General features: G+C 41.8%; 1 protein-coding gene across 1 annotated transcript in view; it reads right to left on the bottom strand.

Annotated features, from left to right (window-relative positions):
• UBR2 (ubiquitin protein ligase E3 component n-recognin 2) overlaps positions 1 to 24,741 on the bottom strand; it is a 282,054-nt gene that overhangs the window by 32,200 nt on the left and 225,113 nt on the right. Inside the window, 5 exon segments of the mRNA XM_030195781.1 lie at positions 7,923 to 8,019; positions 12,946 to 13,001; positions 13,094 to 13,242; positions 18,245 to 18,323; positions 18,423 to 18,523. Coding sequence (XP_030051641.1) covers positions 7,923 to 8,019; positions 12,946 to 13,001; positions 13,094 to 13,242; positions 18,245 to 18,323; positions 18,423 to 18,523 — 482 coding nt within the window.

Below are 24,741 nucleotides of genomic sequence, written 5' to 3'. Positions count from 1 at the left end.
GGTTGACTGACAGATGACAGCGAGTGATGGTAAATGGAATGCACTCAGAACAAAAGGAAGATGAGTAGTGGAGTGCTTCAGGGTTCGATGCTGGAACCAATTCTTTTTAATATATTTGTGTGCAACACTGATGAAAGGTTTAAGAGAAAGGTTTGCTTCTTGCAGATGGCATGAATACCAACAGAGTATACAGCCCAGAGGGAGTAGAAAGCAATAAAAGATAATCAATGTTAATTAGAAGACTGGTCTAGGGTTTGGCAGTTAAAATTTAATGTGAAGAAGTGTAGAGTGATGAACTTCAGTTGCAGAAAACGAAAGGAGATGCACGAGATTGGAGGGGAGAAACTGATAAGCATAGCTCAGGAAAGAGACCCTGGGGTGACTGTGTCTGAGGATCTTAAGGTGGCGAAACAATGTGACAAGGAGGTGGCTGTAGCAAGAAGGATGCTAGGCTGCATAGAGAGAGGTATAACCAGTAGGAGAAAGGAAGTATTAATGCCCCTGTACAAATCGTTGGTGAGGCCCCATTTAGAGTATTATGTTCAGTTTTGGAGGCCATATCTTGCTAAGGACATCAAAGGACTTGAAGTGGTTCAAAGAAAAGTAACAAAAAAGATATGGGGTTTCTGCCAAAAAACCTAAGAGAAGAGACTTGAGCACCTGAATATGTATATCATAGAGAAAAGAAAGGATAGGGGTGATATGATATAGACATTTAAATACTTGAAAAGTATTAATTATGCAAACAAACCTTTTGCAGAGAAGAGTAAGCTTTAGAACTAAAGAACTTGAACTGAGATTACAAGGGGATTGCCTTAGAAGTATTATTAGATAGTACTTTTTCACAGACAGGGTGGTGGATGCCTGGAATGCCCTCCTGCGGGAGGTGGTGGAGATGAAAACAGTAACAGAATTCAATGAATAGATAGATCTGGTTGGGCTGAAGTGGGTTTCAAAAGCAACACCAGTAGTTGAAAATTTAGCCAGTGCCATGCAAACTTCTAGGGTCTGTGTCCTGAAAATGGCAAGGACAGCTCAAGAATAAGTATGCATATGTTGGGGCAGACTGGATTAAATATGTAGGTCTTTATCTAAATGTGTATACTTTCCCTTTGAAAATTGGTGCAACTTAAGTGCTGCACAAATCAAAGTGCTTATTATAAAATTATCCCCCCAAATGTTTTAGATTACCACCATAAAACCTTTACATCACTTAATAAGAATACACTGGCATTACCATTTCATGCAAATATATATTTTTCTCATCACATTTAAAAATCAGATACAAGAACAAAAATATTGTAAAACAGGGTCTACTAAGGAATGTTTTTCTCTCAATTTTACTTAATGAATACATAGGTAACCTGAAAAGAATACTACAATGATACATGTTTATTACAGCCAAAGCTTTTGAGTCAAACATTTGGTGAACAGAATAGTCTAGTGGTTAGAACAGGCTAAGAACGAGTGAAACCAGGGTTCAAATCCTGAAGCTGCTCCTTGCAACCTTGGGTAAGTCACTTAACTCTCCACTGTGTTAACAGTTAACAGCTACCGTGTTTCCCCGAAAATAAGACAGTGTCTTATATTAATTTTTGCTCCCAAAGATGCGCTAGGTCTTATTTTAAGGGGATGTCTTATTCGGGAGTAGTAGAGGGACTGTGGCGGTCGGGAACAGTATTGAAGTGGGGGGCGGTATCCTGCAGGATTAGACCGTGGCTCGCCTATCTGCCCACAGTGACCACAGGACTCGAGCGGAGCAGAGCCGCCCTGGACGGGCTGGGAATGGAAGAGGGCTATGAACTAGGGAAGGTAATGGAATGTAGGGCCAGGCTGCTCTGGCTGGGGGTCTCAGGAGGTTGTGAGAGGGCTTAGGGCACAGGATCATCCCTACCATATTACAAACGTTAAAAAAAACTACGGTAGCTCCGTTTCCCGTTGGTGGCGCTTTATGCACTCCTCCTGTACATTCGCAACACTTTCCATCATTCTAGTCTGACTTAGCCCTTGGGCGATAGAGCAGCGCCGAAAGGGCTCGGTTACTCATTTTCTTTTCTTTTATTATTTCTGCAAGGGGGATGTTTCTTTTCTTTCCGGGCTCACTTACCGGTAGTTGATCTTCACAAAAGCGTGAAGGAGGATGGTAGGAGTCCGCTGGACGATAGATTTTCCACCTCAGTCTTGTTTCTTGCATTTCTTTTATGTTATTTCGTCTTTGGGTTGCAGCGAAAAAAATTAAGGTTTCTGTGTCCATGTCCCATCGGGGCCAAACAAAAACTTTGCTAGGTCTTACTTTCAGGGGAGGCCTTATATTTAGCAATTCAGCAAAACCTCTACTAGGTCTTATTTTCAGGGGATGTCTTATTTTCGGGGAAACAGGGTAGCACCAATCTTTCATAAATAATCTCTTCAGTTTCTGACCTACAACTAATGCATAAAGACCACCCATTGTGGGTCTTTCCATACCTTGATATTCGGCACCAGGCCATATCTGGATACTGGCACTAAATATCTGAATATTAGATGGCTGCCAGAAGCTATTCAGGTGGTTCCCCTCAGGCCACAGTTCCTCTAACATCCTTCCTCCCTCACTAGGAATACCTTCTAAAGATGCATGATATGTACCACCTCATAATGACTTTGTAACAATTCTCCACTATTTGACTCAAGATGGCAAGCCTTGCAGTTCTTGTGAAGATCTCCTCCTACACTGCCATTTCTAATTCTTCACTCAAGTCCTCTTCCCCTATTTTAACATGTATTCCAATCTCTATTATTCACTAGTATTGATCAGTTTGTAAATCTGAGATATCCCCCCCATCTTTCTCTATCAAAACATCAAAGGGCATTCTTTATAACAGATCATCCCATATTCTCTGCCCTGACACGTGGAGAGGCATTTTTGAAAGGACGCCCAAGTCAGAATGTCCCAAACAGATATCTATTTCACATGTATTTTCACTCACCACTCATCAGATGAATGTAAAATCCTAGCGTTTTAGGGGAAATTCTATAAATGATGCTCCTAAATGGGCACTAGAAAAGACTAGTGCTAAGTGTGCGGCCTTTATAGCACTTAGTGCTGATTCTCTGGGTTTCAGCCTGCTGAAACCTGGTCTAAATCCTGGTGCCAAAGGTGGATGCGCAGACCCAGCATTCCATAACATTGCACCCAACTTTTTGGAATGCCCCTGCCCCACCCATGGCCAAGCTATGGGATTTAGGAGTCCAGCGTTATAGAATAGTGCGCAACCAGATGCATGTGCAAATCCTAACTGGTGCCAATCAACATCAATAATTGCTACTACTACTACTTATCATTTCTATAGTGCTACTAGACGTACGCAGTGCTGTACACTTGAACATGAAGAGACAGTCCCTGCTCGACAGAGCTTACAATCTAATTAGGACAGACAAACAGGACAAACAAGAGATAAGGGAATATTAAGGTGAGGATGATAAAATAAGGGTTCTGAACAAGTGAATAAGGGTTAGGAGTTAAAAGCAGCATCAAAAAGGAGGGCTTTTAGCTTAGATTTGAAGACGGCCAGAGATGGAGCTTGACGTACTGGCTCAGGAAGTCTATTCCAGGCATATGGTGCAGTAAGATAAAAGGAACGGAGTCTGCAGTTAGCGGTAGAGGAGAAGGGTGCATCCAATTATTGATGGTTAACAGCTTGTTAGCCAATTAACTTGTGCACGCATCTCAAGAGCATGTCCTAATTTGAGCACTATATATAGAATCTGGGGTTTAGTGTGCAAAATGTATTCACTGGAACCTCTACTGTCAGTGTTTGGAATACGGTATTTTGGGCAAAATGATCAGCAGGTTCCCATAAAAAAAAGAATGCTGCTTCTTGAGCTTTTCTACTATCAAGTTCTCCAAACTGACATGTTGATCTAGAAGCCCAAGACCCCTCGAAAGGCCTGAAGTTCCTGAACCAAGGACTCCAGAGAGGGCATGGATTTAATATGAGTAGGGACATCATCTGCAAAGAGTGAAATTTTAAATTCCTTCTCCACTCCCATATCAACTCATTCTCCATAACTGCCTGCACAAATGGTTCAATCACCCCAGCAAATAGGAGGGATGACAAAGGGCACCTTGATGGGTACCCTTCTTCAGCACAAAGGGACTGGAATATTCCCCCTTTGGTGACAAAACAGGCCCTACAAAAAGGCACTATTCTATACTATAAACCTGACTTCCAAGTTACAGACTCAGGCCAAGTCAGCACATGCTAAGACCTGTTGGATCAGTAGGCCCCAGTCTTCCTGAGCAGTGGAAAAAACATTGCTGACATTGCCAAGGCTGCATGAGAGCAATAACTTTGACAACAACCTTGTTTACAGAACCTGGGTGTCCATGTTCAAGACTAACCTGCTCTTGGCGCCGATGGCCCTGTTGTTTGGCCCCTCAAGCCATAACAATGGAAAGTCCCACATCTGTTATTCTGGAAAGCATTGCTCTCTAAACCCAAGAAAAGAATATAAGAAACTCTTCCTTAACCACACTTATCTGGGTCTTATCTTGAGCAGTTCATGTGAGAATTACCAGCAGCCCAGATCCAAGCCAGCAACGTCATGAAAACATCTGAGGCTTGGTAATAATGGCTCACCATCGCCTGTCCTGTTCATCTGCTGATCAGGGTTGCCCGAGGCAAAAGAGACAATCTTGAGTTGTAAAATTTTATTGATAAAAGACTCGACACAACACTGTGTTTCGGCCACAAGGCCTGCCTCAGGAGTCTTACTTTTTAGTGAGATTTGCTTCAGGATTTCACATATGAAGCACTTCCAGATAAATCTTATGGATAAACAATGCATGCCTTCTAGAATGGTTGTGTCAAGTATTTTATCAATACAGCTCAAGATTGTCTCTTTTGACTCTGGAATCCGTGGTCCATCACCCACTACTTCTGTTTGTGTATCCTCGTGGGATCAGAGAGTTCTCTGCGCCTGCGCATTTCTGTTTGGATCAGGGTTACCTGCCACAGTGAGAGAGCCCACCTGCTGACTGACCGTCCTAGAGAGAGAGAGAGAAAGACCACTTGTCAGCTTGAATTCCTGTGTTCTCCCAAGAAATCCTACAGCCACGCCTGCTTCCATCTGCAGTATCCTTGAGTAGGTGATCTGTCTGCCATCGAGTATCAGGTCAGGGTGTAACTGTTTCTTCTCTTAGTGCCTTGGGGATTTAGGTGTACTAACTAAGTTCAGAACTAGGGCATATGTGTGCATTCTCTACCCTGCTTTGACAGGTACATAAATACTCAGTATCCCTGGGCTTTGACCTTCAGAAAGGGTGGTATCAAATCCCATCCACTTTCCAAATTTGTTCTCATTGGATGTATGTGCCTATATATATATACACATATGTGTGTGTGTATGTATATATATATATTGTTCAGTGAAAATGCTTTTACAGGATCATTCTGGGAAGAGTGTTGTTGGAATGATCATGATTGCTGAGTTAAGTTATAGACAAACTAGGTATGTGCCAGGAGCCCAGATATTTAGGAGAAGCTCTGTCAGATGCACTAATTCAATGGCTCATAAAACAGATTTTTTTTCCCTGGTAAATAAGGTGCTGATGGAAAGGAGAGTGAAAGAAGAGGTGTGTCTGCTTTCTGTGCCCCCACTGTGCTTTATTCTCCAGTTGTCAGGAATTGGTGAGCAGCTCTTCATACCTCCTTTGCTGTTAAAATCCTGTTTATAGAAGTTTAATTTTTTTTTATATTAATGAAGAGTGGTTGTTTAGGGCCACTGAAGGGTTAATCCTGCCCTGTATCTGAAAGGTAGTTTTGGGGGTGGGTGGAGGGAGTGCAAAGCTGAATGTCTGCCTAGGATCAGTAGTCAACTCCCCATCTTGGAGGGCTGTCAGCGCATTGGGTTTTCAGGATATCCTTAACAAACATGCAGAAGAAATTTGCATACAAATATCTCACTCATATTCATTACCAAATGTACAAAAGTAGAGGAAAAATATTTTTAAAGATGTCTAGTCCTAAATATTAGAAAATTCCTCAATACTGAAAAGTGGGATCGGATTCTGTTGTTTTGGGGCAAACAGAAAAATCAAGAAAGGATGTTTTTGTGGTGTATGCTCGGACTGGGGTGCCCTCGGCGGGGAGACACCTGCCAGTCCATCATTGTACATGTGGGAGTTCAGTTGTGTCAATTGCTGGTGTGTTGTTTGGATTCTTTGTGTTGTCCAGTGAAAGGGACGATAACCACACACTTGTATTGTGGTGCAGTGTAGATGCTTTTATCCTGGCTATGCGATGAAATCCATTTATTGAGATATCAGTTGGTAGGGCTACTTCTGTTGTGCTTCCCATGTATATAAAAACAATACTATTCAGTGAAAACGTTATAATCTACTCCCACATCTCCAACACTAGGCACATTAGGAGTCACCGACCAGGAAAGAGATCTAGGTGTCATCACTGATGATACGTTGAAACCTTCTGCTTGGTGTGCGGTGGCGGCTAAGAAAGCAAATAGATATTAGGTATTATTAGGAAACGAATGGAAAACAAAAATGAGGACATTATAATGCCTATGTATTGCTCCATGGTGTGCCTGCACCTCGAATATTGTTGGGTCACCACATCTCAAAAAAGATATAGTAGAAGTAGAAAAGGGAGTCGAAAATGATAAAGGGGATGGGACGACTTTTCTATGAGGAAAGGCTAAAGTGGCTAGGGCTCTTCAGCCTGGAGAACAGATGGCTGAGGGGAGATATGGTAGAAGTCTATAAAATAATGAGTGGACTGGAATGGGTGGACATGAATCGCTTGTTTACTCTTTCCAAAAATACTAGGACTAGGTCACACGCAATGAAGCTACAAAGTAGTAAATTTAAAACGAATTGGTAAAAATATTTCTTCACTCAACGTGTAATTAAATTCTGGAATTCATTGCCAGAGAATGTAGTAAAAGCAGTTAGGTTAGTGAGATTTTAAAAAGGTTTGGATAGCTTCCTGAAAGAAAAGTCTATAAGCGATTATTAAAATGACTTGGGGAAAATTCACTACTTATTTCCAGGATAAGCAGCATAAAATGTATTGTACTGTTTTGGGATCTTGCCAGGTACTTGTGACCTGAATTGGCCATTGTTGGAAACAGGAAGCTGGGCTTGATGGACCTTCAGTCTGTCCCAGTATGGCAAAGTTATGTACCATCATATACCCAAAATGAGCTGTGTAAGGCAAAGGTAAACTAAGCAACATGTGACAATTTTCAAACATTCTATATACCATCACTTTAGACGTCTGGCTTTAGATTTTCAAATGTCAGATCGTGAATTGTATTACGAAACATTGGGTACTACGAACAGTCCAAGGTGAGTTACATTTCAAGAACAGTGGGTGTTAATTTGCCTCAGAAAGCTTACAGCCTAAGGGCTTGATTTATCTAACCTGGGCTCATACATTAGCATGAGCTACTGCACATTATTTACCACAGATCCATTATACGCAATGGGGCATTTTTACTAACAATACACTTTAATGGCAGTAAGTATACTGATGCCCAAGTTAGTAAATCTAGCACTGCTGGATGGACCGTACAGGTCTTTTTATCTGCCATCATTTACTATGTTTGTATCTGAGGAAATGGAAGTGAAATGACTTGCTCAAAGCTATAAGGAGCAGCAAGAGGAAAAGGATTTGAACCGTGGCTTTCTTGCTCCTCAGGCCACTGCTCTACCCACTAAGTCACACTTCCATGTTAACCTATATTTCACTAAACTCACAATTGGCTCAACAATAATCCAGTTTACACATATGACCTTATCTAATAATACTTATTACTATAAATCTTTAAAGCATCTGAAACCAATACTAAATACTTCATGATCTTATCTGTGCTACACAGGTTAGTCCATAAAGAATTAAACCATAGGGTGTACTGAAACTCACATGTGAATAATCTAGAAAAGTGTCCTTGTATGACAGAAAGAGGTGATACAGTCCAGTGTGCTGCAGCAAATCTTGTTAATGACTTCAGGCAGTCATCCTAAAAAAATATGAATTCAATCAACACCTAAAAGTTTAATTTTACACTTCAGTCAAATTGGCACTTACCATACTTGCTTATCAATAGCTAATAATGGCACATCCACATAGTGTCTAGACCCAGCTGTTATTTAAAAATGAACTGGAAATTAAACTCTTGCTTCCTATGAACAAGTGGAGTGTTTTAATATAGAGGATTTTGGACAAGGCTGTCAATTTAAGCATTATACCCAACTCTCATAAGCAGACAAACACCTAGCTTCAAAAAGCAGTGCAAATACGTTTATTCTGACCATAGGACAATTAGTCTCCTGAAAATTGAAGAACATCAGAAATTAACATTTCTTATTATGCCCAAAAAGTTTAGAATAAGGAAGAATTTAAAGGGGGTTTTCCAGTTAGTCTCAATTATTATCCTCAATTTATTTTTATTGAATTTTAACCAAGAAACAAGTACAAAAAATCAGAGCAAAATACGTACTGTGGCTCTTTAGTACATTGCAGTAAATCTCAAAACCAATATTTAAACTTAAGTGACATTAATTTCAACTCTCCCCCAACCTCCCTTCTCCATCCCCCCTCCTAAATAAGAGATGGATATTAAAAGTGCAACATGTACAAGAGTCCAAGTTCAGTTTAAACCATAAAAAGATGGCGATCCTGCAACCTACACTATTTCCCACAGAGATTCCAAACCTTGATAAATGCTTCCATTCGATTATGTCTTCAGTGCTGTCAGCTTAGACATTTAAATATGCACAGTTAAGAATGGCTATTAGGTGTGTTGACAGCAGCAGGTCTACAAGTTTTCCAAGCCACTGTCAAAACCAAAAATGAACTACTGTGACTACGTGTGCATCCAGTTTATGCGTAAGGACTATCACCCTTGGCAACTTGATAGTCTACAAGTAACTGTCCATACAGTATGGCCAGAGGCTCACTAACTCTGCATACTCAAGGGAATGCCAGCAAAACAGGAGATCGGTTCTCAAGAGTCCAGTGGATCGAAGGGAATGCTCATGAGTTGTATTAGGCCACCACTGAGGTTCCAATACATAGCAGGTGACCAGATGTGAGGCTTCAATAAAAGCAAATCCTGCATAAATGAGCAACCAAAGCCTATACAGAGATGGGTTTCTTTCTAGATAGCCAAGATAAGTACCAACTGCACTTCGATGAACTCTTAGTCTTTAAATTTCACTCAGAGGCATAGAAGGTATTCAAACAGATTTTGCATAGGACAGAAAAAAAAAAAGATTTAGGGTCTTTCCATCACCCTAGATGGCAAACTTCTTCCACTTCAAGTCATATGACTGTCTTCAGTTTTTCGTAGAAGCTAGAGGAGCAGCTATGATTATCTTTTCAACATCCAAGATGTGAAGGAGAGCGACATGAAGTTGGGATCCCCCCCCCCCCCCCCCAAAAAAAAAAAAAGTCTGGTTGCTCAACATTGGAGAATTCCTTATTCTGATGGATCAGGAGAGGCCTAGTGGTTAGGGTGGTGGACTTTGGTCCTGAGGAACTGAGTTCATTCCCACTTCAGGCGCAGGCAGCTCCTTGTGACTCTGGGCAAGTCACTTAACCCTCCATTGCCCCATGTAAGCCGCATTGAGCCTGCCATGAGTGGGAAAGCGCGGGGTACAAATGTAACAAAAAAAAAAAATGGATAAACACCTGAAGTAAAGGAAACCATATCTGCCTTGGATAGAATGGGGCTATGAGTCATAGTCCCCGACTCTGCTTGAGTTTTAGGAGAGGCTTTTGCATACATATCTTCCAATTCCACCCTTACTGAAGAACCTCCACTAATACAGGGGGAAGACAATCAAGGTTAAATTGCCACAACTTCCTATGAGAAAGCAAGCAGATCCACCATGGGTGTGCCCTACTTGCAAAAACTCATTTTTGCTATCCCTGAAGACCACTTGTGGGTTTGAAGTACACAGCTGAGCTTGTCCCAAGGACAGTGCATTTACCTGCAATGTACATGGCTTTGAGAGTCATCCTGTGAGAGATGGCCCAATCTGACATTCTGACAATTTTCCAGTACAGGAGGTAAGACCCTATTTCTCACTGCTTAATGCCTCTTCTCCACTTTGTAACGGTTCTGGAGATGATTCAGGTGTACAGAATCAGCCAGGTTTCAGAAGGGGTGGGAGCCAGCAGGCCTTCAGCATGCGCAGATGCTCAAGGCCCCGCACCTGCTGAGCATGATAATTTTTGTGTCATATCGGCGTCAATCAGGAGGGATGTAAGGAGAGGAAATGCAGGTCACCACAGGGGGAGGGGATGGAGAAAATGCCAGTCACCACGGGAGGAATGAAGAGGGGACGAGGAAGGGAAAGAAATGCCAGTCACCAAGGGGGGGGGGGGGGGGGGGGGGGGGAGGGAGGGAGGGAAAGAAATGCCAGTCACCAAGGGGCGAGGGAGGGAGAAAAATGCCAGTCATCAGGGGAGAGAGGGGGGAAGAGAAATGCCAGTCACCAAGGGGAGCAGGGAGGGAGAGAAATGCCAGTCGCCAAGGAGGGGGGGGAGGGAGAGAAATGCCAGTCGCCAAGGAGGGGTAAGGGAGGGAGGGAGAGAAATGCCAGTCGCCAAGGAGGGGTAAGGGAGGGAGGGAGAGAAATGCCAGCCACCAAGGGAAGGGGGAGGGTGAGAAATGCCAGCTACCAAAGGGCAGGGAGGAGGGAGATGCTGGTCATCAAGGGGGGGAGGGAAGGAGAAAAATTCCGGTCATGGGGGGGGGGGGGGGGGGGGGGGATAGAAATGCTGGTCACCAATGGGGGAGGGAGGGGATGGTTGAAAAATGATGGATACTACGGAGGAGGGGTGAAAGATCTAGAAAAGTGCTGTAACAGAAGCCCTCAGCTAATATTTGAGTTAACAGTTTTCATGCTTTTCTAGGGGAAAAATAATACCTCGATTTATATTCAGATGAGTTTGTATTCAAGTATATACTGTACGCAGATTTACAAACTTCTCAAATATGGGGAAGCTTTGTTTTTGCATCCGTTTAGTAGACTGGGGGAAGAAAGCCTGAGGTCACAGAAGCCAACTTTTCAAAATGATTGGGGGTGCTAAATCCAATGGAAATTACCCTTACCTTGACACAGTCAAGGAGTTTGTTCAATTTTGGGGGTGATCAAGCACCCACAAAGCTGGTTCCTGTGCCTGAGGTACTAAGGAGACTTTTGTATATGGAAAGGGCCAAACATGCTCACAGCTTTATACTCAGTTATGAGCTCTGGGAGATCTGTTACAGTGACATGCAACACAGTCACATACTTGTATGTTTGACTGAACCCTGCTTTTTGACAGAGCAATCCAAAATGCAAATCAATACTACCTTGAGAACACAGGACGATCTAATACGCATCATATCTATGTCCAGCATCACTATTTCACATCCATCATTCTAGCTTATATCACTGGCGATAACTGGTCCAGTTCAACCTGTTTTAGAGTGTAAACTCACCCTAACATGGAAGACACACACTAATAGTCTGAACTGATCCTACAGCAAACCCTGACACACTGATTTCTCTTTCCCTCAGATGGTATGCCCACATGTATCAGGTACCCTTACATAAGTACATAAGTACATAAGTAGTGCCATACTGGGAAAGACCAAAGGTCCATCTAGCCCAGCATCCTGTCACCGACAGTGGCCAATCCAGGTCAAGGGCACCTGGCACGCTCCCCAAACGTAAAAACATTCCAGACAAGTTATACCTAAAAATGCGGAATTTTTCCAAGTCCATTTAATAGCGGTCTATGGACTTGTCCTTTAGGAATCTATCTAACCCCTTTTTAAACTCCGTCAAGCTAACCGCCCGTACCACGTTCTCCGGCAATGAATTCCAGAGTCTAATTACACGTTGGGTGAAGAAAATTTTCTCCGATTCGTTTTAAATTTACCACACTGTAGCTTCAACTCATGCCCTCTAGTCCTAGTATTTTTGGATAGCGTGAACAGTCGCTTCACATCCACCCGATCCATTCCACTCATTATTTTATACACTTCTATCATATCTCCCCTCAGCCGTCTCTTCTCCAAGCTAAAAAGCCCTAGCCTTCTCAGCCTCTCTTCATAGGAAAGTCGTCCCATCCCCACTATCATTTTCGTCGCCCTTCGCTGTACCTTTTCCAATTCTACTATATCTTTTTTGAGATACGGAGACCAGTACTGAACACAATACTCCAGGTGCGGTCGCACCATGGAGCGATACAACGGCATTATAACATCCGCACACCTGGACTCCATACCCTTCCTAATAACACCCAACATTCTATTCGCTTTCCTAGCCGCAGCAGCACACTGAGCAGAAGGTTTCAGCGTATCATCGACGACGACACCCAGATCCCTTTCTTGATCCGTAACTCCTAACGCGGAACCTTGCAAGACGTAGCTATAATTCGGGTTCCTCTTACCCACATGCATCACTTTGCACTTGTCAACATTGAACTTCATCTGCCACTTGCACGCCCATTCTCCCAGTCTCGCAAGGTCCTCCTGTAATCGTTCACATTCCTCCTGCGACTTGACGACCCTGAATAATTTTGTGTCATCGGCGAATTTAATTACCTCACTAGTTATTCAGGATTAGTCCTTCATGATATTCTAGGGCCAGCAGGGGCATTATAACATCTGCCGCTGCTATTTTGCCTCTGTGGAATGCTGAAACCCTGCCAGACCACAGATGCAAATGTGCATTTGTTGAATTACAATGCTATGAGCATGAAGCTGGCCTAACACGCTGACTTTAAGTATACTTTAAGGGATCATGGGCAAAAATGATTAGATGATGCAGATTTTTGTTCTCAAGTTTAACATTATAGTTTTGGAACTAATCCGTCAGCCCTTCTCCTTTTATTTAGTGCAATAAACACACCTAAGCTATTTGAACACGTTCCAGTAGAGTCTTACCTGACGGCAAGGCAGCTGTCCAAATAATGGTTTATCTTCATCTGCTAAAATTCGTTCTGTGGGTGATAAAAACATGCCCTTTCAATAAACACAGAAATCTCTTATATACCCACTTGAGAATAAAAGTGCACAAAAAGAACTTTGCTACCTATGGATTGTATCGTGTATGCACAGCTGCCCCAGCACATTATAGACACACGTGGATCCTGTTCATTCGGATGCACCTTTAGTCCCACTTTATACGTTGCTGTTCCAAATGTTCTCAGCATCTCTCTAATGCTTTCTGAATAAGGGTTCCTAAGAGAAATTTAGTTACAGAAATAGTTATTCACACCAAATACAAGAAGAATTGTTATTTAAGTAAAAATGTGAACAGTGGAACCTGAAAGAGTACCATCCTTGAATGTCATGAACATTTATATTCTAGCTATCTTGCTGACTCCCTTCCATGATTTCTACTATACCCTCATCAGTATATCTTCAATATACTTTTATTTCTCTAAACAAAATTTTCTGTTTCCAGCAAATAGGTCACAAAAAAATAACAGAAACTATTCATAAAATCACCTCCAAAAAGTTGAAGAGTCATTAATACAAACTCCAGAGTATTTTAGTGGAGAAAAGGGACCTTGGTGTCAAACCAAGTGTACTCTAATTGAACTAGGGGTCCAAACAAACCATATCACTGGTCCAAAAACAAAACAAAATGCTTAACATCCACTGTGCAATAATATTAAATCAATTAGTGACATATAATACATTGCTGAACTGTTTCAAATACATTTTAATGTTAATATATGGTCTATAAGATAATAACAAAAACATTTCAAAATTTCGCTTATCTGTGGAAAATATGTTCTTTCCAAATAGCGTGACACTCCAAAGCTGCAGAGAGTTGAAAATAAGGAAGCACTTCTGTTCTGGAGCCACTTGTCAATCCCTACAACACTGCTGCCACACTAGCAGGAGTCCCTGTTGCTGTTATTAAGACAAAGTATTAACTTGAGAATATATTTGAAAGTTCAGCAATGCATTGTATGGTCACTAACTGATTTAATATTATTGCACGGTGGCTATGTGGAGGGTTTTTTTTTTAGGACCTGTGATGTGGTTTCTTTAGGAGTGGGACTCCTAACTCCATTAAGGCCCACTTGGTTTGACATTGAGGTTCTTTTTCTCCATAAAAATACTCTGGAATTTTTATTAATGACTCTTCAACTTTTTGGAGATGACCTTAAAATAACAGCACACAGTGCTCAGTGTTTCAGCAGCTAATTCATAATCTAGTTCAAAGAGATGTTAAAATCATTTCAGGCTTTGAATATATGCACAAACCAGGGTTTTTTCAACCAAGTCCTTCAGATACACCCAGCCAGTAAGTGTCCAGGATACCCACAAAGAATACGCATGATATACATTCGCATAATGGAGGCAGTGCATGCCAAGTTTATCTCATGCATATTCATTGTGGATAGCATGAAAATCAGACTAGCTGGTTTGTGGAGGAGTGGCCTAGTGGTTGGGGTGGTGGACTTTGGTCCTGGGGAACTGAGGAACTGAGTTCGATTCCCACTTCAGGCACAGGCAGCTACTTGTGACTCTGGGCAAGTCACTTAACCCTCCATTGCCCCATGTAAGCCGCATTGAGCCTGCCATGAGTGGGAAAGCGCAGGGTACAAATGTAACAAAAATAAAATAGATACTATTGGAGATTCTACATGGAATGTTGCTACTATTGGAGATTCTACATGGAATGTTGCTACTATTGGAGATTCTACATGGAATGTTGCTATTCCACTAGCAACATTCCATGTAGAAGGCTGCGCAGGCTTCTGTTTCTGTGAGTCTGACGTCCTGCACGTACGTGCAGGACGTCAGACTCACAGAAGTAGAAGCCTGCGCGGCCACATTGCTGATCTGCAAGGGCCGACTTCTACATGGAATGTTGCTAGTGGAATAGCAACATTCCATGTAGAGTCTCAAATTGTAGCAGCAGTGGAGGAGTGGCCTAGTGGTTAGGGTGGTGGACTTTGGTCCTGGGGAACTGAGTTTGATTCCCACTTCAGGCACAGGCAGCTCTTTGTGACTCTGGGCAAGTCACTTAACCCTCCATTGCCCCACGTAAGCCGCATTGAGCCTGCCATGAGTGGGAAAGCGGGCGGTACAAATGTAACAAAAATAAAAATAAATAGCTTGGTGTGTCCTGAGGACGGGGTTGAGAATCCCTGGTATAGACCCTGACCTTTAGCAACTATAAAGACAGCAGCGTTATTCAGCCGCTATCCACACATTTGAGCAATCTAAGTTAAAACAGTCTTTTTCCTAATGTAAATTAAACCACATAGATATATGGATGATGCTGGACATTGCTCGTATCTGTATAGCTGTGTTGCGCTTGCTCTGTCCCAGCACTATATTTATAGTGATGGAGTGTATAGAGGGAATTTTTAGCTGCATTATTCATATAATACTGCTGAAAATTCACAGGTAGAGGACTTTGTTTAGTGACTGCCATTTAACATATAAGCTACTTTGAATATTGGACCCAGAGACTCGATAAGTTATTAACACTGAAAACTGTAATGACCTCTTTCAGCATAGCCTCTTTTGTATCCTATACATGTGCATTTCACCACAAAAATATTATCCTAGACTCAGTTGGGCTCATTCTTCCAGTTCACATTATTTTCACCAGGGCTACACGGAACGTGGGCTGCAGATTAAAAGAGCTAGATCAGAGTTCTCGATGCTCCATGGTCCTAAGAGCGAGACTTTTGGTATTCCCACTTCTGGCTCTAGAAGCAGGTTTTACTGTAAATGGGTTCCATCTTGCCTTTGTGTTCTTCTCCCTCCCTCTTGCAGCCTCACAAATAAATGTAATCCCCTGATCTGTCCAATGCTCAAAGGCTGCAGGACTACGCATTATTTATCGATGCTCTCTATTTTCAGTGATGTAAGACTAGCAGTGTGTATGCAGGTGCATTCCACCCTTCAGCTTCAAGATTGAGGGGAAGAAAGGTATGCAAGTGAGGGAGAAGGTGAGATGAGAGAAGCTGGATAGAGGGAGACTGCTGGATGTAGTGTGATTAAGATCTTACCAAAGCCTTTGGCATTGTTCCCTATAGAAAACTTATAAACTGAGTGCCCTTGGTATGGGCCCTAAAGTGATTGACTGGGTTAGAAACCAATTGAGTGGAAGGTGGCAAATGGAGTTCATCCTGAGGAAAGGGTGATATGCCACATGGATCAGTCCTTGGTCCAGCTCTTTTTAACATATTTGAGAGAGATATTACATTAGTTTCTATCTGGAAATGTTTGCCTCTGTGGATGATACGCCCCTGTTGGTGTAGATAGCATGAACAGGATCGAGCAAAGTTTGAAGAATGGTCTAGAATTTGGCAGCTAAAATGTATGCAGGGTCATACATCTTGACTGCAAAGACCTGAGGGAGCAGTACAGGATGGGGGGGGGGGGGGGGTGAAGTACTTCTGTGCATGAAAGAAAGAGTGTGGGGGGTGATCATATCAGATGATCTTGATGGCCAAACAAGTAGAAAAGGTGATGGTGCCTGTGTGCCCAAGGAGAGGAATAACCAGCAAGGAAAAAAAAAAGATGTGACAGTGCAAAATCTCTGGTGAGACTCCGACCCCATTAGGAGTACTGTGTACAGTTCTGGAGACCACATCTTCAAAAGGATATAAACAGGATGGAGTCAGTCCAGAGGGCACCTACTGACATGGTCAGTAGCCTTCATCAGAATGTATATGGGTACAGACAATCTCACTATCCAAATTCAAGAAGGCATGGGACAAACACCTAGGATCTCTAAATGAGAGGAAGAGATAGTTGATGGCACAGAATCTCTAAAGAAGAGGATCATTCATATATAGTGGATGGTATGGATGGGCAGACTGGATAGAGTTCGCAAATGTGGAACGCTCTACCACTTGACCTGGAAATAATTCACAACCTAATTAACTTCCGTAAGGCACTGAAGACATATCTCTTTAACATGACATACCATAATGACTCATAATCGGAACCGTAATTCACCATCATTTATTTAATAATCAGATTATTTTCTCCCTATATCATATTGTCTAATTTTATTATGTAATCCACGTTCAATATGTGTTACCTGACTGTTCATTATATCATCCATATTCTATATGTATTACCAATTGTATCTGTATTCTGAAATGGCATAAGTCGTGACGGAAAATTGTAAGCCACATTGAGCCTGCAAATAGGTGGGAAAATGTGGGATACAAATGCAACAAATAAATAAAATAGGCCTAATGGTCTTTATCTGCCTCTATTTTCATTGTTTCTATGTTTCTGCTTCTGAGAAAGTGGAGACAGAAGGAAGGAAGGGAATAAAATGGGGTGAGAGCAGAATAAGAGGAGAATAGGGTGAAATGGGGAGTGAGAAGTGAAAACCACAAAGGAAAGGAGAATGTATGAAAGATAGTGAGTGGAAAACAATTCCACACAAATACACATTCTACCCTACCATCAACCTACCTACCGCTCCCCTCAGGTGGCCAATATTCAAGAAAGGTAGGATGCAGGGAACAGGGCTATCTGCCATGCTGCTGGGGTCCCTGCCCCTTGCTACCTTCCTTCCCAAGCATTTGAAATCACTCATCACCTACAAGATCACCTTTAAAATTCTATCCGTCATGCACAAAATATACTATTCTGGCTCCCTTTTCTACATCTTCCACCACTTGATCCCCTAATGTGTCAATCAGAACCCTTCATTCCTCCCAATATAACAATTCTGTAGTCCCATCTTCCTGCCATATCTGCTACGACATTGTCTGCACAATAAGGTTTAGTGTAGTAAGTCCTCCTCTCTGGAATGCCCTCCCACCACATCTGTGTTTAGTATGCTCCTTTCAGAGATTTAAATGCAATTTGAAAACATGTTTATTTAGAGATGCCTTCCCTGACTGATTCTTATAGGGAAGCTGTTTGGGTAGTCTCATAGAAAAGCAGTTGGGGCCTGCTCTGCAGAAACTCTATCCTGTTTTCTTTCCTATTCCGAAATGTAGTTCCTCTTTCTTTTTCCATTGTTTTATATTATAAAATTGTAAACTGCTCTGAAAGTTTTCTCTTGGGTGGTATATCAAGCTAAAATAAACCTGAAAAGGCCAGGCACGATTTTCCTTATTCATCAAACTCTACTCAAAGGGAGATCCTGCCCCTATCCAGTCCTCCTAGTGATTTGAAATGTCCTACACAGCTCTTCACATAAGGCAGACCTTCAGAGGAATACACAAGACTCTGTACATACTTTGGTTGAAAATCTGGAATGAATCCTTCAGGAAGGGGTAGTGCATCCATTTCTTCAAGGTTAAGACATGTTGTATCACCTAGGCAGTCAAAATGATCAATAAAATACTTTAATTCTAAGTAATTTATTTTCCCAAGTTTCAAAATAAAAGAACTTAAAATTATCTTCTTAAACTTACAAGAAATGTTATTTTTCTCCTGAAGTATGTGCAAAGTTTTGATTTGTTGAGACGTTGCTTCTATCCACTCAGCAAGGCCTGGCTGATCTGAAAAATCTAACCTGTCAATAAAAATACAGATGCACTATAAGAAAAATCAAGTGATAAAATCAAGTTACTTACCTGTCGCAAGCGTTCTTCATGGAAAGCAGATACAAGTCCTCACAAATGGGTGACCTCATCCATCACAGTCTGGTACATAAAAGCTTCTCCAGCATACACTCATGTGGAAGTATTTGAGAAATCTCACCATGCATGTGCGTAAATTCATTGCTGCACAGGACCTCCCTCTAACATAACTCATAGCAGAAACCTCTTTAGGGAGGTTGGCAGGTATGTGAGGACTTGTATCTTGCTGTCCACGAAGAACACCTGGCTAGAGGTAATTGGCCTTCTCTGAGGACAAGCAGGATAGCAAGTCCTCACAGATGGATCCTAGTTCAAGGTTGCTTTCAACATAAAAAGGGTAAATAGAACAAATGAAAGCTACTTCAATAGGCAGATTCCAAATAAGTATTTGGTGACCATTAACCGTTTAATTTTTATATATAGTTTTTGAAAGGCAGCCTAGAAAAGAAGAAAAGTAGAGTTGGATTCTAATCCCTAAAGAGATTCTTGAAGACAGACTTTCATTCAGGAGCACCTTCTATACGGCAGAGATGTGAATGCCTGGACTAACGTCTAAGACACAGCCCTGCAAACTACCTCTATGGTTTCTGACCTCACAAACAACCACAGTGTGGACATTGTGAGCCAAAAAGACTCTCAAGGGCAAAGTCTTCTTGGACTTAAGTGAAAGTCTGCCAGCCAACTTGATATTGGTCATTTGCTAACAGCAGTCCCTGTTTTTTGGGTGCGTCAAAACAAACAAAGCTGGGTGGACTTTCTAAGGGCTTTTGTCCACTCCAAATAGAAGGCTCAGTTTCATTTGCACTCTAAATTGTGTGAGATGTTTTTACCTTTATATGCATGAGACCACAAGAAAAATGTTTGCAGGCAACTGACTAAGGTGGAAATCCAATACAACCCTAGGAAGGAACATCAGATGATGCCATGGAGCCACCATCCTCTTGAAGAACTTAGTGTAGGGTGGTTCAGTTATTAGAACCTAGAACTCACAAACTGTGCATGCTGACATTACTGCCACCAAAAACGCAACCTTTCAGGTCAAGTACTTCAAATCACAGAAGTCTAGTTACTCAAAAAGAACTTTCTTTAGCCAAGATAAAACAAGATGTTGTAGGTGTCATGATGGGAGACTTCCAGAGTAACAAACTTCTCACAAAGCAAATAACTAAAAGCTGTACACCCTTACATGGTGGGGATATGTACCAATTATACTAAGATAGACCTCAATGAAGTTGGTTTCTAACCGACTCCAAAAGATAAAGAAAGTATGCAGCTTTTGTGGGGGACAGGAAAAAGGATCTAGGGTCTTTACATCAAAACAGACAGGAGACCTCTCTCACTTAAATCTGAAAGACCTTCTAGTGCAGTCTCTTCAGAAAGCCAGAATGACCTGCAACACGTTGACAGGCTAATTCAGTGTAGCCAAGGTTAACCACTCAACATTCAAGCTGTGAGGAAAAAGCAATTTATGATAGGATGTTATAGTGTCCCTCAAGCTTGTGTGATCAATATTGGTAAATGCAACAGTTTTTTTTTGTCTTATTTATCAAAAGTTCTAGAAGAGAAGGGAACTATACTTGCCTCTGCCAATATGGGGCTACGAAAATCATGACACACTGATCCCATCTGAATTTCAGAAGCATCTTTGCTATTAGAGGATTGGAGAATACATGTACAGAAGACCCTTCCCTCCCACTCTAGGACAGTGGTTCTCAAACCAGTCCTTGGACTCACACAGCCAGTCAGGTTTTCAGGATACAATGAATATGCATGAGATAAATTTGCATACACTACCTCCATTGTATGCAATTTCTCAAATGCATACTTATTGTGGATATCCTGAAAACCTGACTGGTTGGACGTGTCCCAAGTACTGGATTGAGAATCCCTGGTTTAGAAGGAAGGTGTCCAAGGCTAGTTTGCTATGTGTTCCCATCCTGGAGCAGAATTAAGGTACCTTCCTGTTCTGAGGAATGAAGATTAATTATGGGTATGCCCCACTTGTGAAAGATCTTCTCAGCTACTCCTGAAGCCAGAGACCATGCATATGACTGTAGTACATGACTCAGTTTTTCACAAGCAAGATCTTGAAGTGTTTGTTTGGAATGAAAGGGAGGATGGTATCTAGCATTTTTGGTTGAAACCAAACTCCCCTCCCCATGATCATGCTCCGCCCTGCACCATCCCACCACCCACAGGCTCTCCCAAGGCCTACCTTTAAACCTTGTGGTAGTCTAGTGGGTCTTCAATCCCCAGTCACTCTTGCCCTTGCGGGATCTGCAGTCAAAATGCAAGAATGCTGCGAGAGGTCCCAGCAGCTATCACGGGACTGAAAGCAGGAGCAATCTCCAGTCAGTCAGTCCTAGCAGCCATTTTAGCTGTGAAACCCATGGGGATCGCTCTTGCCCTTTAGACCCACTATTCCACCAGGAAGTTTAAAGGTAAGCTTGGGAAGGGCTTTCGGTTAGTGGGAGGGAAGGGAGTAAAAAGGGGGGCACCCCAAGTGATTATGGGGGGCAGAGAGGACAAGCAAGAGTGATCGCGAGGGGGGGCAGAGAGGACAAGCAAGAGTGATCGCGAGGGGGGGCAGGGGTTGCTGAGAGTGATTGTAGGGGGAAGGGAGAGAGGGGGTTCGTTTTTGGTTTCGGTTCTCGATGCCATCTCAAAATCATCATATATCATTTGTTTGCTACTCTCATTCACTTTACTGACTAGTGCTGCTTTGTTGTGAGGAAGCAAGCCTCCAAACTCACTTCACACATATTGGCTTATGAAAAGCTGGCAAGAGATTATACAGGAAGCGAGCACAGTGTTCTGAAAAAAATTCTTCTAAAGCATCCAATGTCCAGGCCTCTTTCCCTGGGGTCACCAAGGAATGTGAGTTGGAATTTAGTCCTTTTCAGAGTAGATTTGACCAATACAGAATGGTGAAGCTGATGCTTCTTGAAACTGGGAGCCTTCTGAACTGTATATAGAGACGATCTTCTTATTGATAGAATGCACTGTGAGATTGTGATTGTGTGTGTACATATGTGTGGGAGGGGTCCCTATTCTCATATAAACATCTTTTAGGATTTGATGAATTAGTGCTATCTGCATGCAGACCTTCACAGGACATAGTGTAGGCACAGTGAAAGTGGCTTTGCAGTGTACACACCTACACCTACTTACATATAAAGTACAAGCACATATTTACAGTTTTATTGGAGCAAGTATACATTTGTGCATTGGCATTTGTATGTTACTGGGGCTGGTTTGGGTACCTAGTTTATAAAAAGGTACAAAATTGTCTGTGAGGCCTTTATTGAAAAGACATCTTTTTGCACTTCTCACATACAGCTTGATTTCACAACAGGACACCTCCCTGAGCAATGGCTGAGCCAACCTGCCCCTAAGGACTGCGAACACTACGTTGGTAGCATGGGAGCCCCATTCAGGAGTGCACAGCCACTGAACTGGTCTGAGTGCTAATATTCTAAAGGAAGTTCTTTGAAAGGGCCAGTTATCTATATGGTTTTGGGAATGCTGAAGAAGCTACATGGTGATTGGGAGAAAAGAGAATGAGATGAGTTGCAGGCTCAACACTGAGGTAACTTAATACATATCTTTTTAAGCAGGCTTATTTCTAGTGGTTAGAGTGGTGGACTTTGGTCCTGGGGAAGTGGGTTCGATTCCCACTGCAGGCACAGGCAGCTCCTTGTGACTCTGGGCAAGTCACTTAACCCTCCATTGCCCCAGGTACAAATAAGTACCTAAGCCGCATTGAGCCTGCCATGAGTGGGAAAGCGCAGGGTACAAATGTAACAACAACATGGAATGTTGTTACTATTGGAGATTCTAGATGGACTATTGCTACTATTTGAGATTCTACATGGAATGTTAATGTTGCTATTCCACTAGCAACATTCCATGTAGAAGCCTGCCCTTGCAGATCAGCAACGCGGCCGCGCAGGACGTCAGACTGACAGAAACAGAAGCCTGCGCAGCCACATTGAGTGGCCTAGTGGTTAGAGTGGGGAACTGGGTTCGATTCCCACTGCAGGCACAGGCAGATCCTTGTGACTCTGGGCAAGTCACTTAACCCTCCATTGCCCCAGGTACAAATAAGTACCTAAGCCGCATTGAGCCTGCCATGAGTGGGAAAGCATGGGGTACAAATAAAAAAATAAAATAAAATAAAAGGTCCCTTTCACAGTCATATCACCTGAATTACATTTATATTTTACTGTGTATTTAAGTTATTACCAGCTTAGATTTTTAGAGGCTAGAAATTTGACAAATAAACATGAATGATGTCATAGGGCTCAACCACATATGCATTTAAAGGTAAAGCCCTAAAGTTTTAACACTTAATAGGTACCATTGGAGGGTTGCCGTGAGTGAAATAAGGAGTATAAAGTAATGTGCATGGATGGACAGACTGGATAGGCCATATGGGCTTTATCTGCCTACATTTTTCAATGTTTCTATGTAAAAGCTGACTCCTCTAGTCAAAATATATGTTTCAATAAATACCTAAGCAAACAGAAGTTGTTACAATCTCTACATGGTATAAATTGAAACACTACATTTTTCTGCACTTTTTAATGCATGACTATTTGCTGATCTTGACAGATTCAAAATAAAAAAGTGAATATGGCATGTGCAAAAGCTTTGACACCCTTACAGTTGATTCATTACAACTATTTTTTAGCATTATTAATAAACTCCAAAAAAATAAATTGACTTATCAGATGTTCAGTAAGTCAGGTAAGACAATTCACCAGTTGAACAAATGTTCTGTCTCTTCTAGTATCAGGTGGTGATTGTTTTCTCTGCTTTCAGTTGTCTGAACATTTGAAAATAAAGATAATTTACAAATTAGAAGACAATAACAAAATAAATCTCTAAATGCTTCCAACTAGCAGTTTCAACTGTCAAACAATGATAAAGAGATAGAAGCTACACAGAACTGATGAAGTTGGATAAGATCTGAAAGAATGAGAAAACTTTCTGGTAGAAGTAGCCAAAAACTAGTTGGTTCTGTAAAACAGAACCTACAGATCATTACAAACAAGCTGAAAGATTTAGCAGACAATTGGCTAGATGACCACATTACAACATTGCTTATATAATGATGATTTGTATAAGAGAGTTGTGAGAAGGAACCTTTTCTACAACTTCACCAAAGTCACTGTCTAAGGCAAGGAGAGTGCTGCACGTTTGAAGGGGCCCTGTTTCCTCCTGGATCGCCGATTCTAGCCGTTGGTTATCGCCCGCATTCCTGTCCTGTTCGCAGGAACTGATTATCTGCCTTAATGTGTCTCAGCGAGTCAAGACCTGATTTTGGACTCCCTCCTTACTTTCTCCTCTGTTTTCTTTTCCTTGCCTACTTATTTGTTTAAATATTGTATTTATATTCCCTTCCCTTCTCCCTCCGTTCCTCTACCCTCTCTACTGTCATTGTAATTGTTTCTTTGGTTCATTGTAAGCCGCTTAGAGGCTGCTTTATGTGGTAAAAAGTGGGGTATAAATGATCTAAATAAATAAATAAGAATATTTCTGAGCCAAAGGAGTACTGCAAAGAAGAATGGGAAAAATTCTAAAAGCAAAATGCTACTTAGCTCGCTACAGGAAACATTTGGAAGCTGGTATTTCTGCCAAAGTTACAAAATACTCACTGTAAGGATGTCCAAACTTTTGCACCTGCTATATTCATTATTTTTTTTTATTTCAACTCTGTAAAAACTGTAAAATACTGATTATAGTTTAAAACTTAGATGATATTGTGTTTAACTTTTTACCAGGACGGGTTCTGTCAGATTTTTTAAATGTATGGATTCATTGAAACACACAATTTCACCACAGGTGTCTAAACGTTTGCAGGCAACTGCACCTTGGTCGGGAAATAAGGTCAATTTGAAGCAGTTAAAGATGGCCAATTAAGGAATCGAGGAACCCCGCTAAGACACAGATACTGTTCTTAGAAGAAGAAGAAGTTATTATGAAAGATGAGACCACAGGTGTCAACGCTGAAGGAAGTGTGAATTTACAATTATGATGGCATTGGTAACAAAGAATACAACACTGAGGAGATGTATGAATTAGGGATGCCAACAGATCACCTGTGAGAGCAACAGAAAGCTGACCTGTCCACCCCTAATTTTCTGGG

Source organism: Microcaecilia unicolor, chromosome 3, assembly GCF_901765095.1.
Source record: "Microcaecilia unicolor chromosome 3, aMicUni1.1, whole genome shotgun sequence".
In the NCBI taxonomy this organism is placed as follows: Eukaryota; Metazoa; Chordata; class Amphibia; order Gymnophiona; family Siphonopidae; genus Microcaecilia; species Microcaecilia unicolor.
Note: the sequence above shows the minus strand (reverse complement) of the source record. Positions and strands in the feature narration are given on the sequence as shown.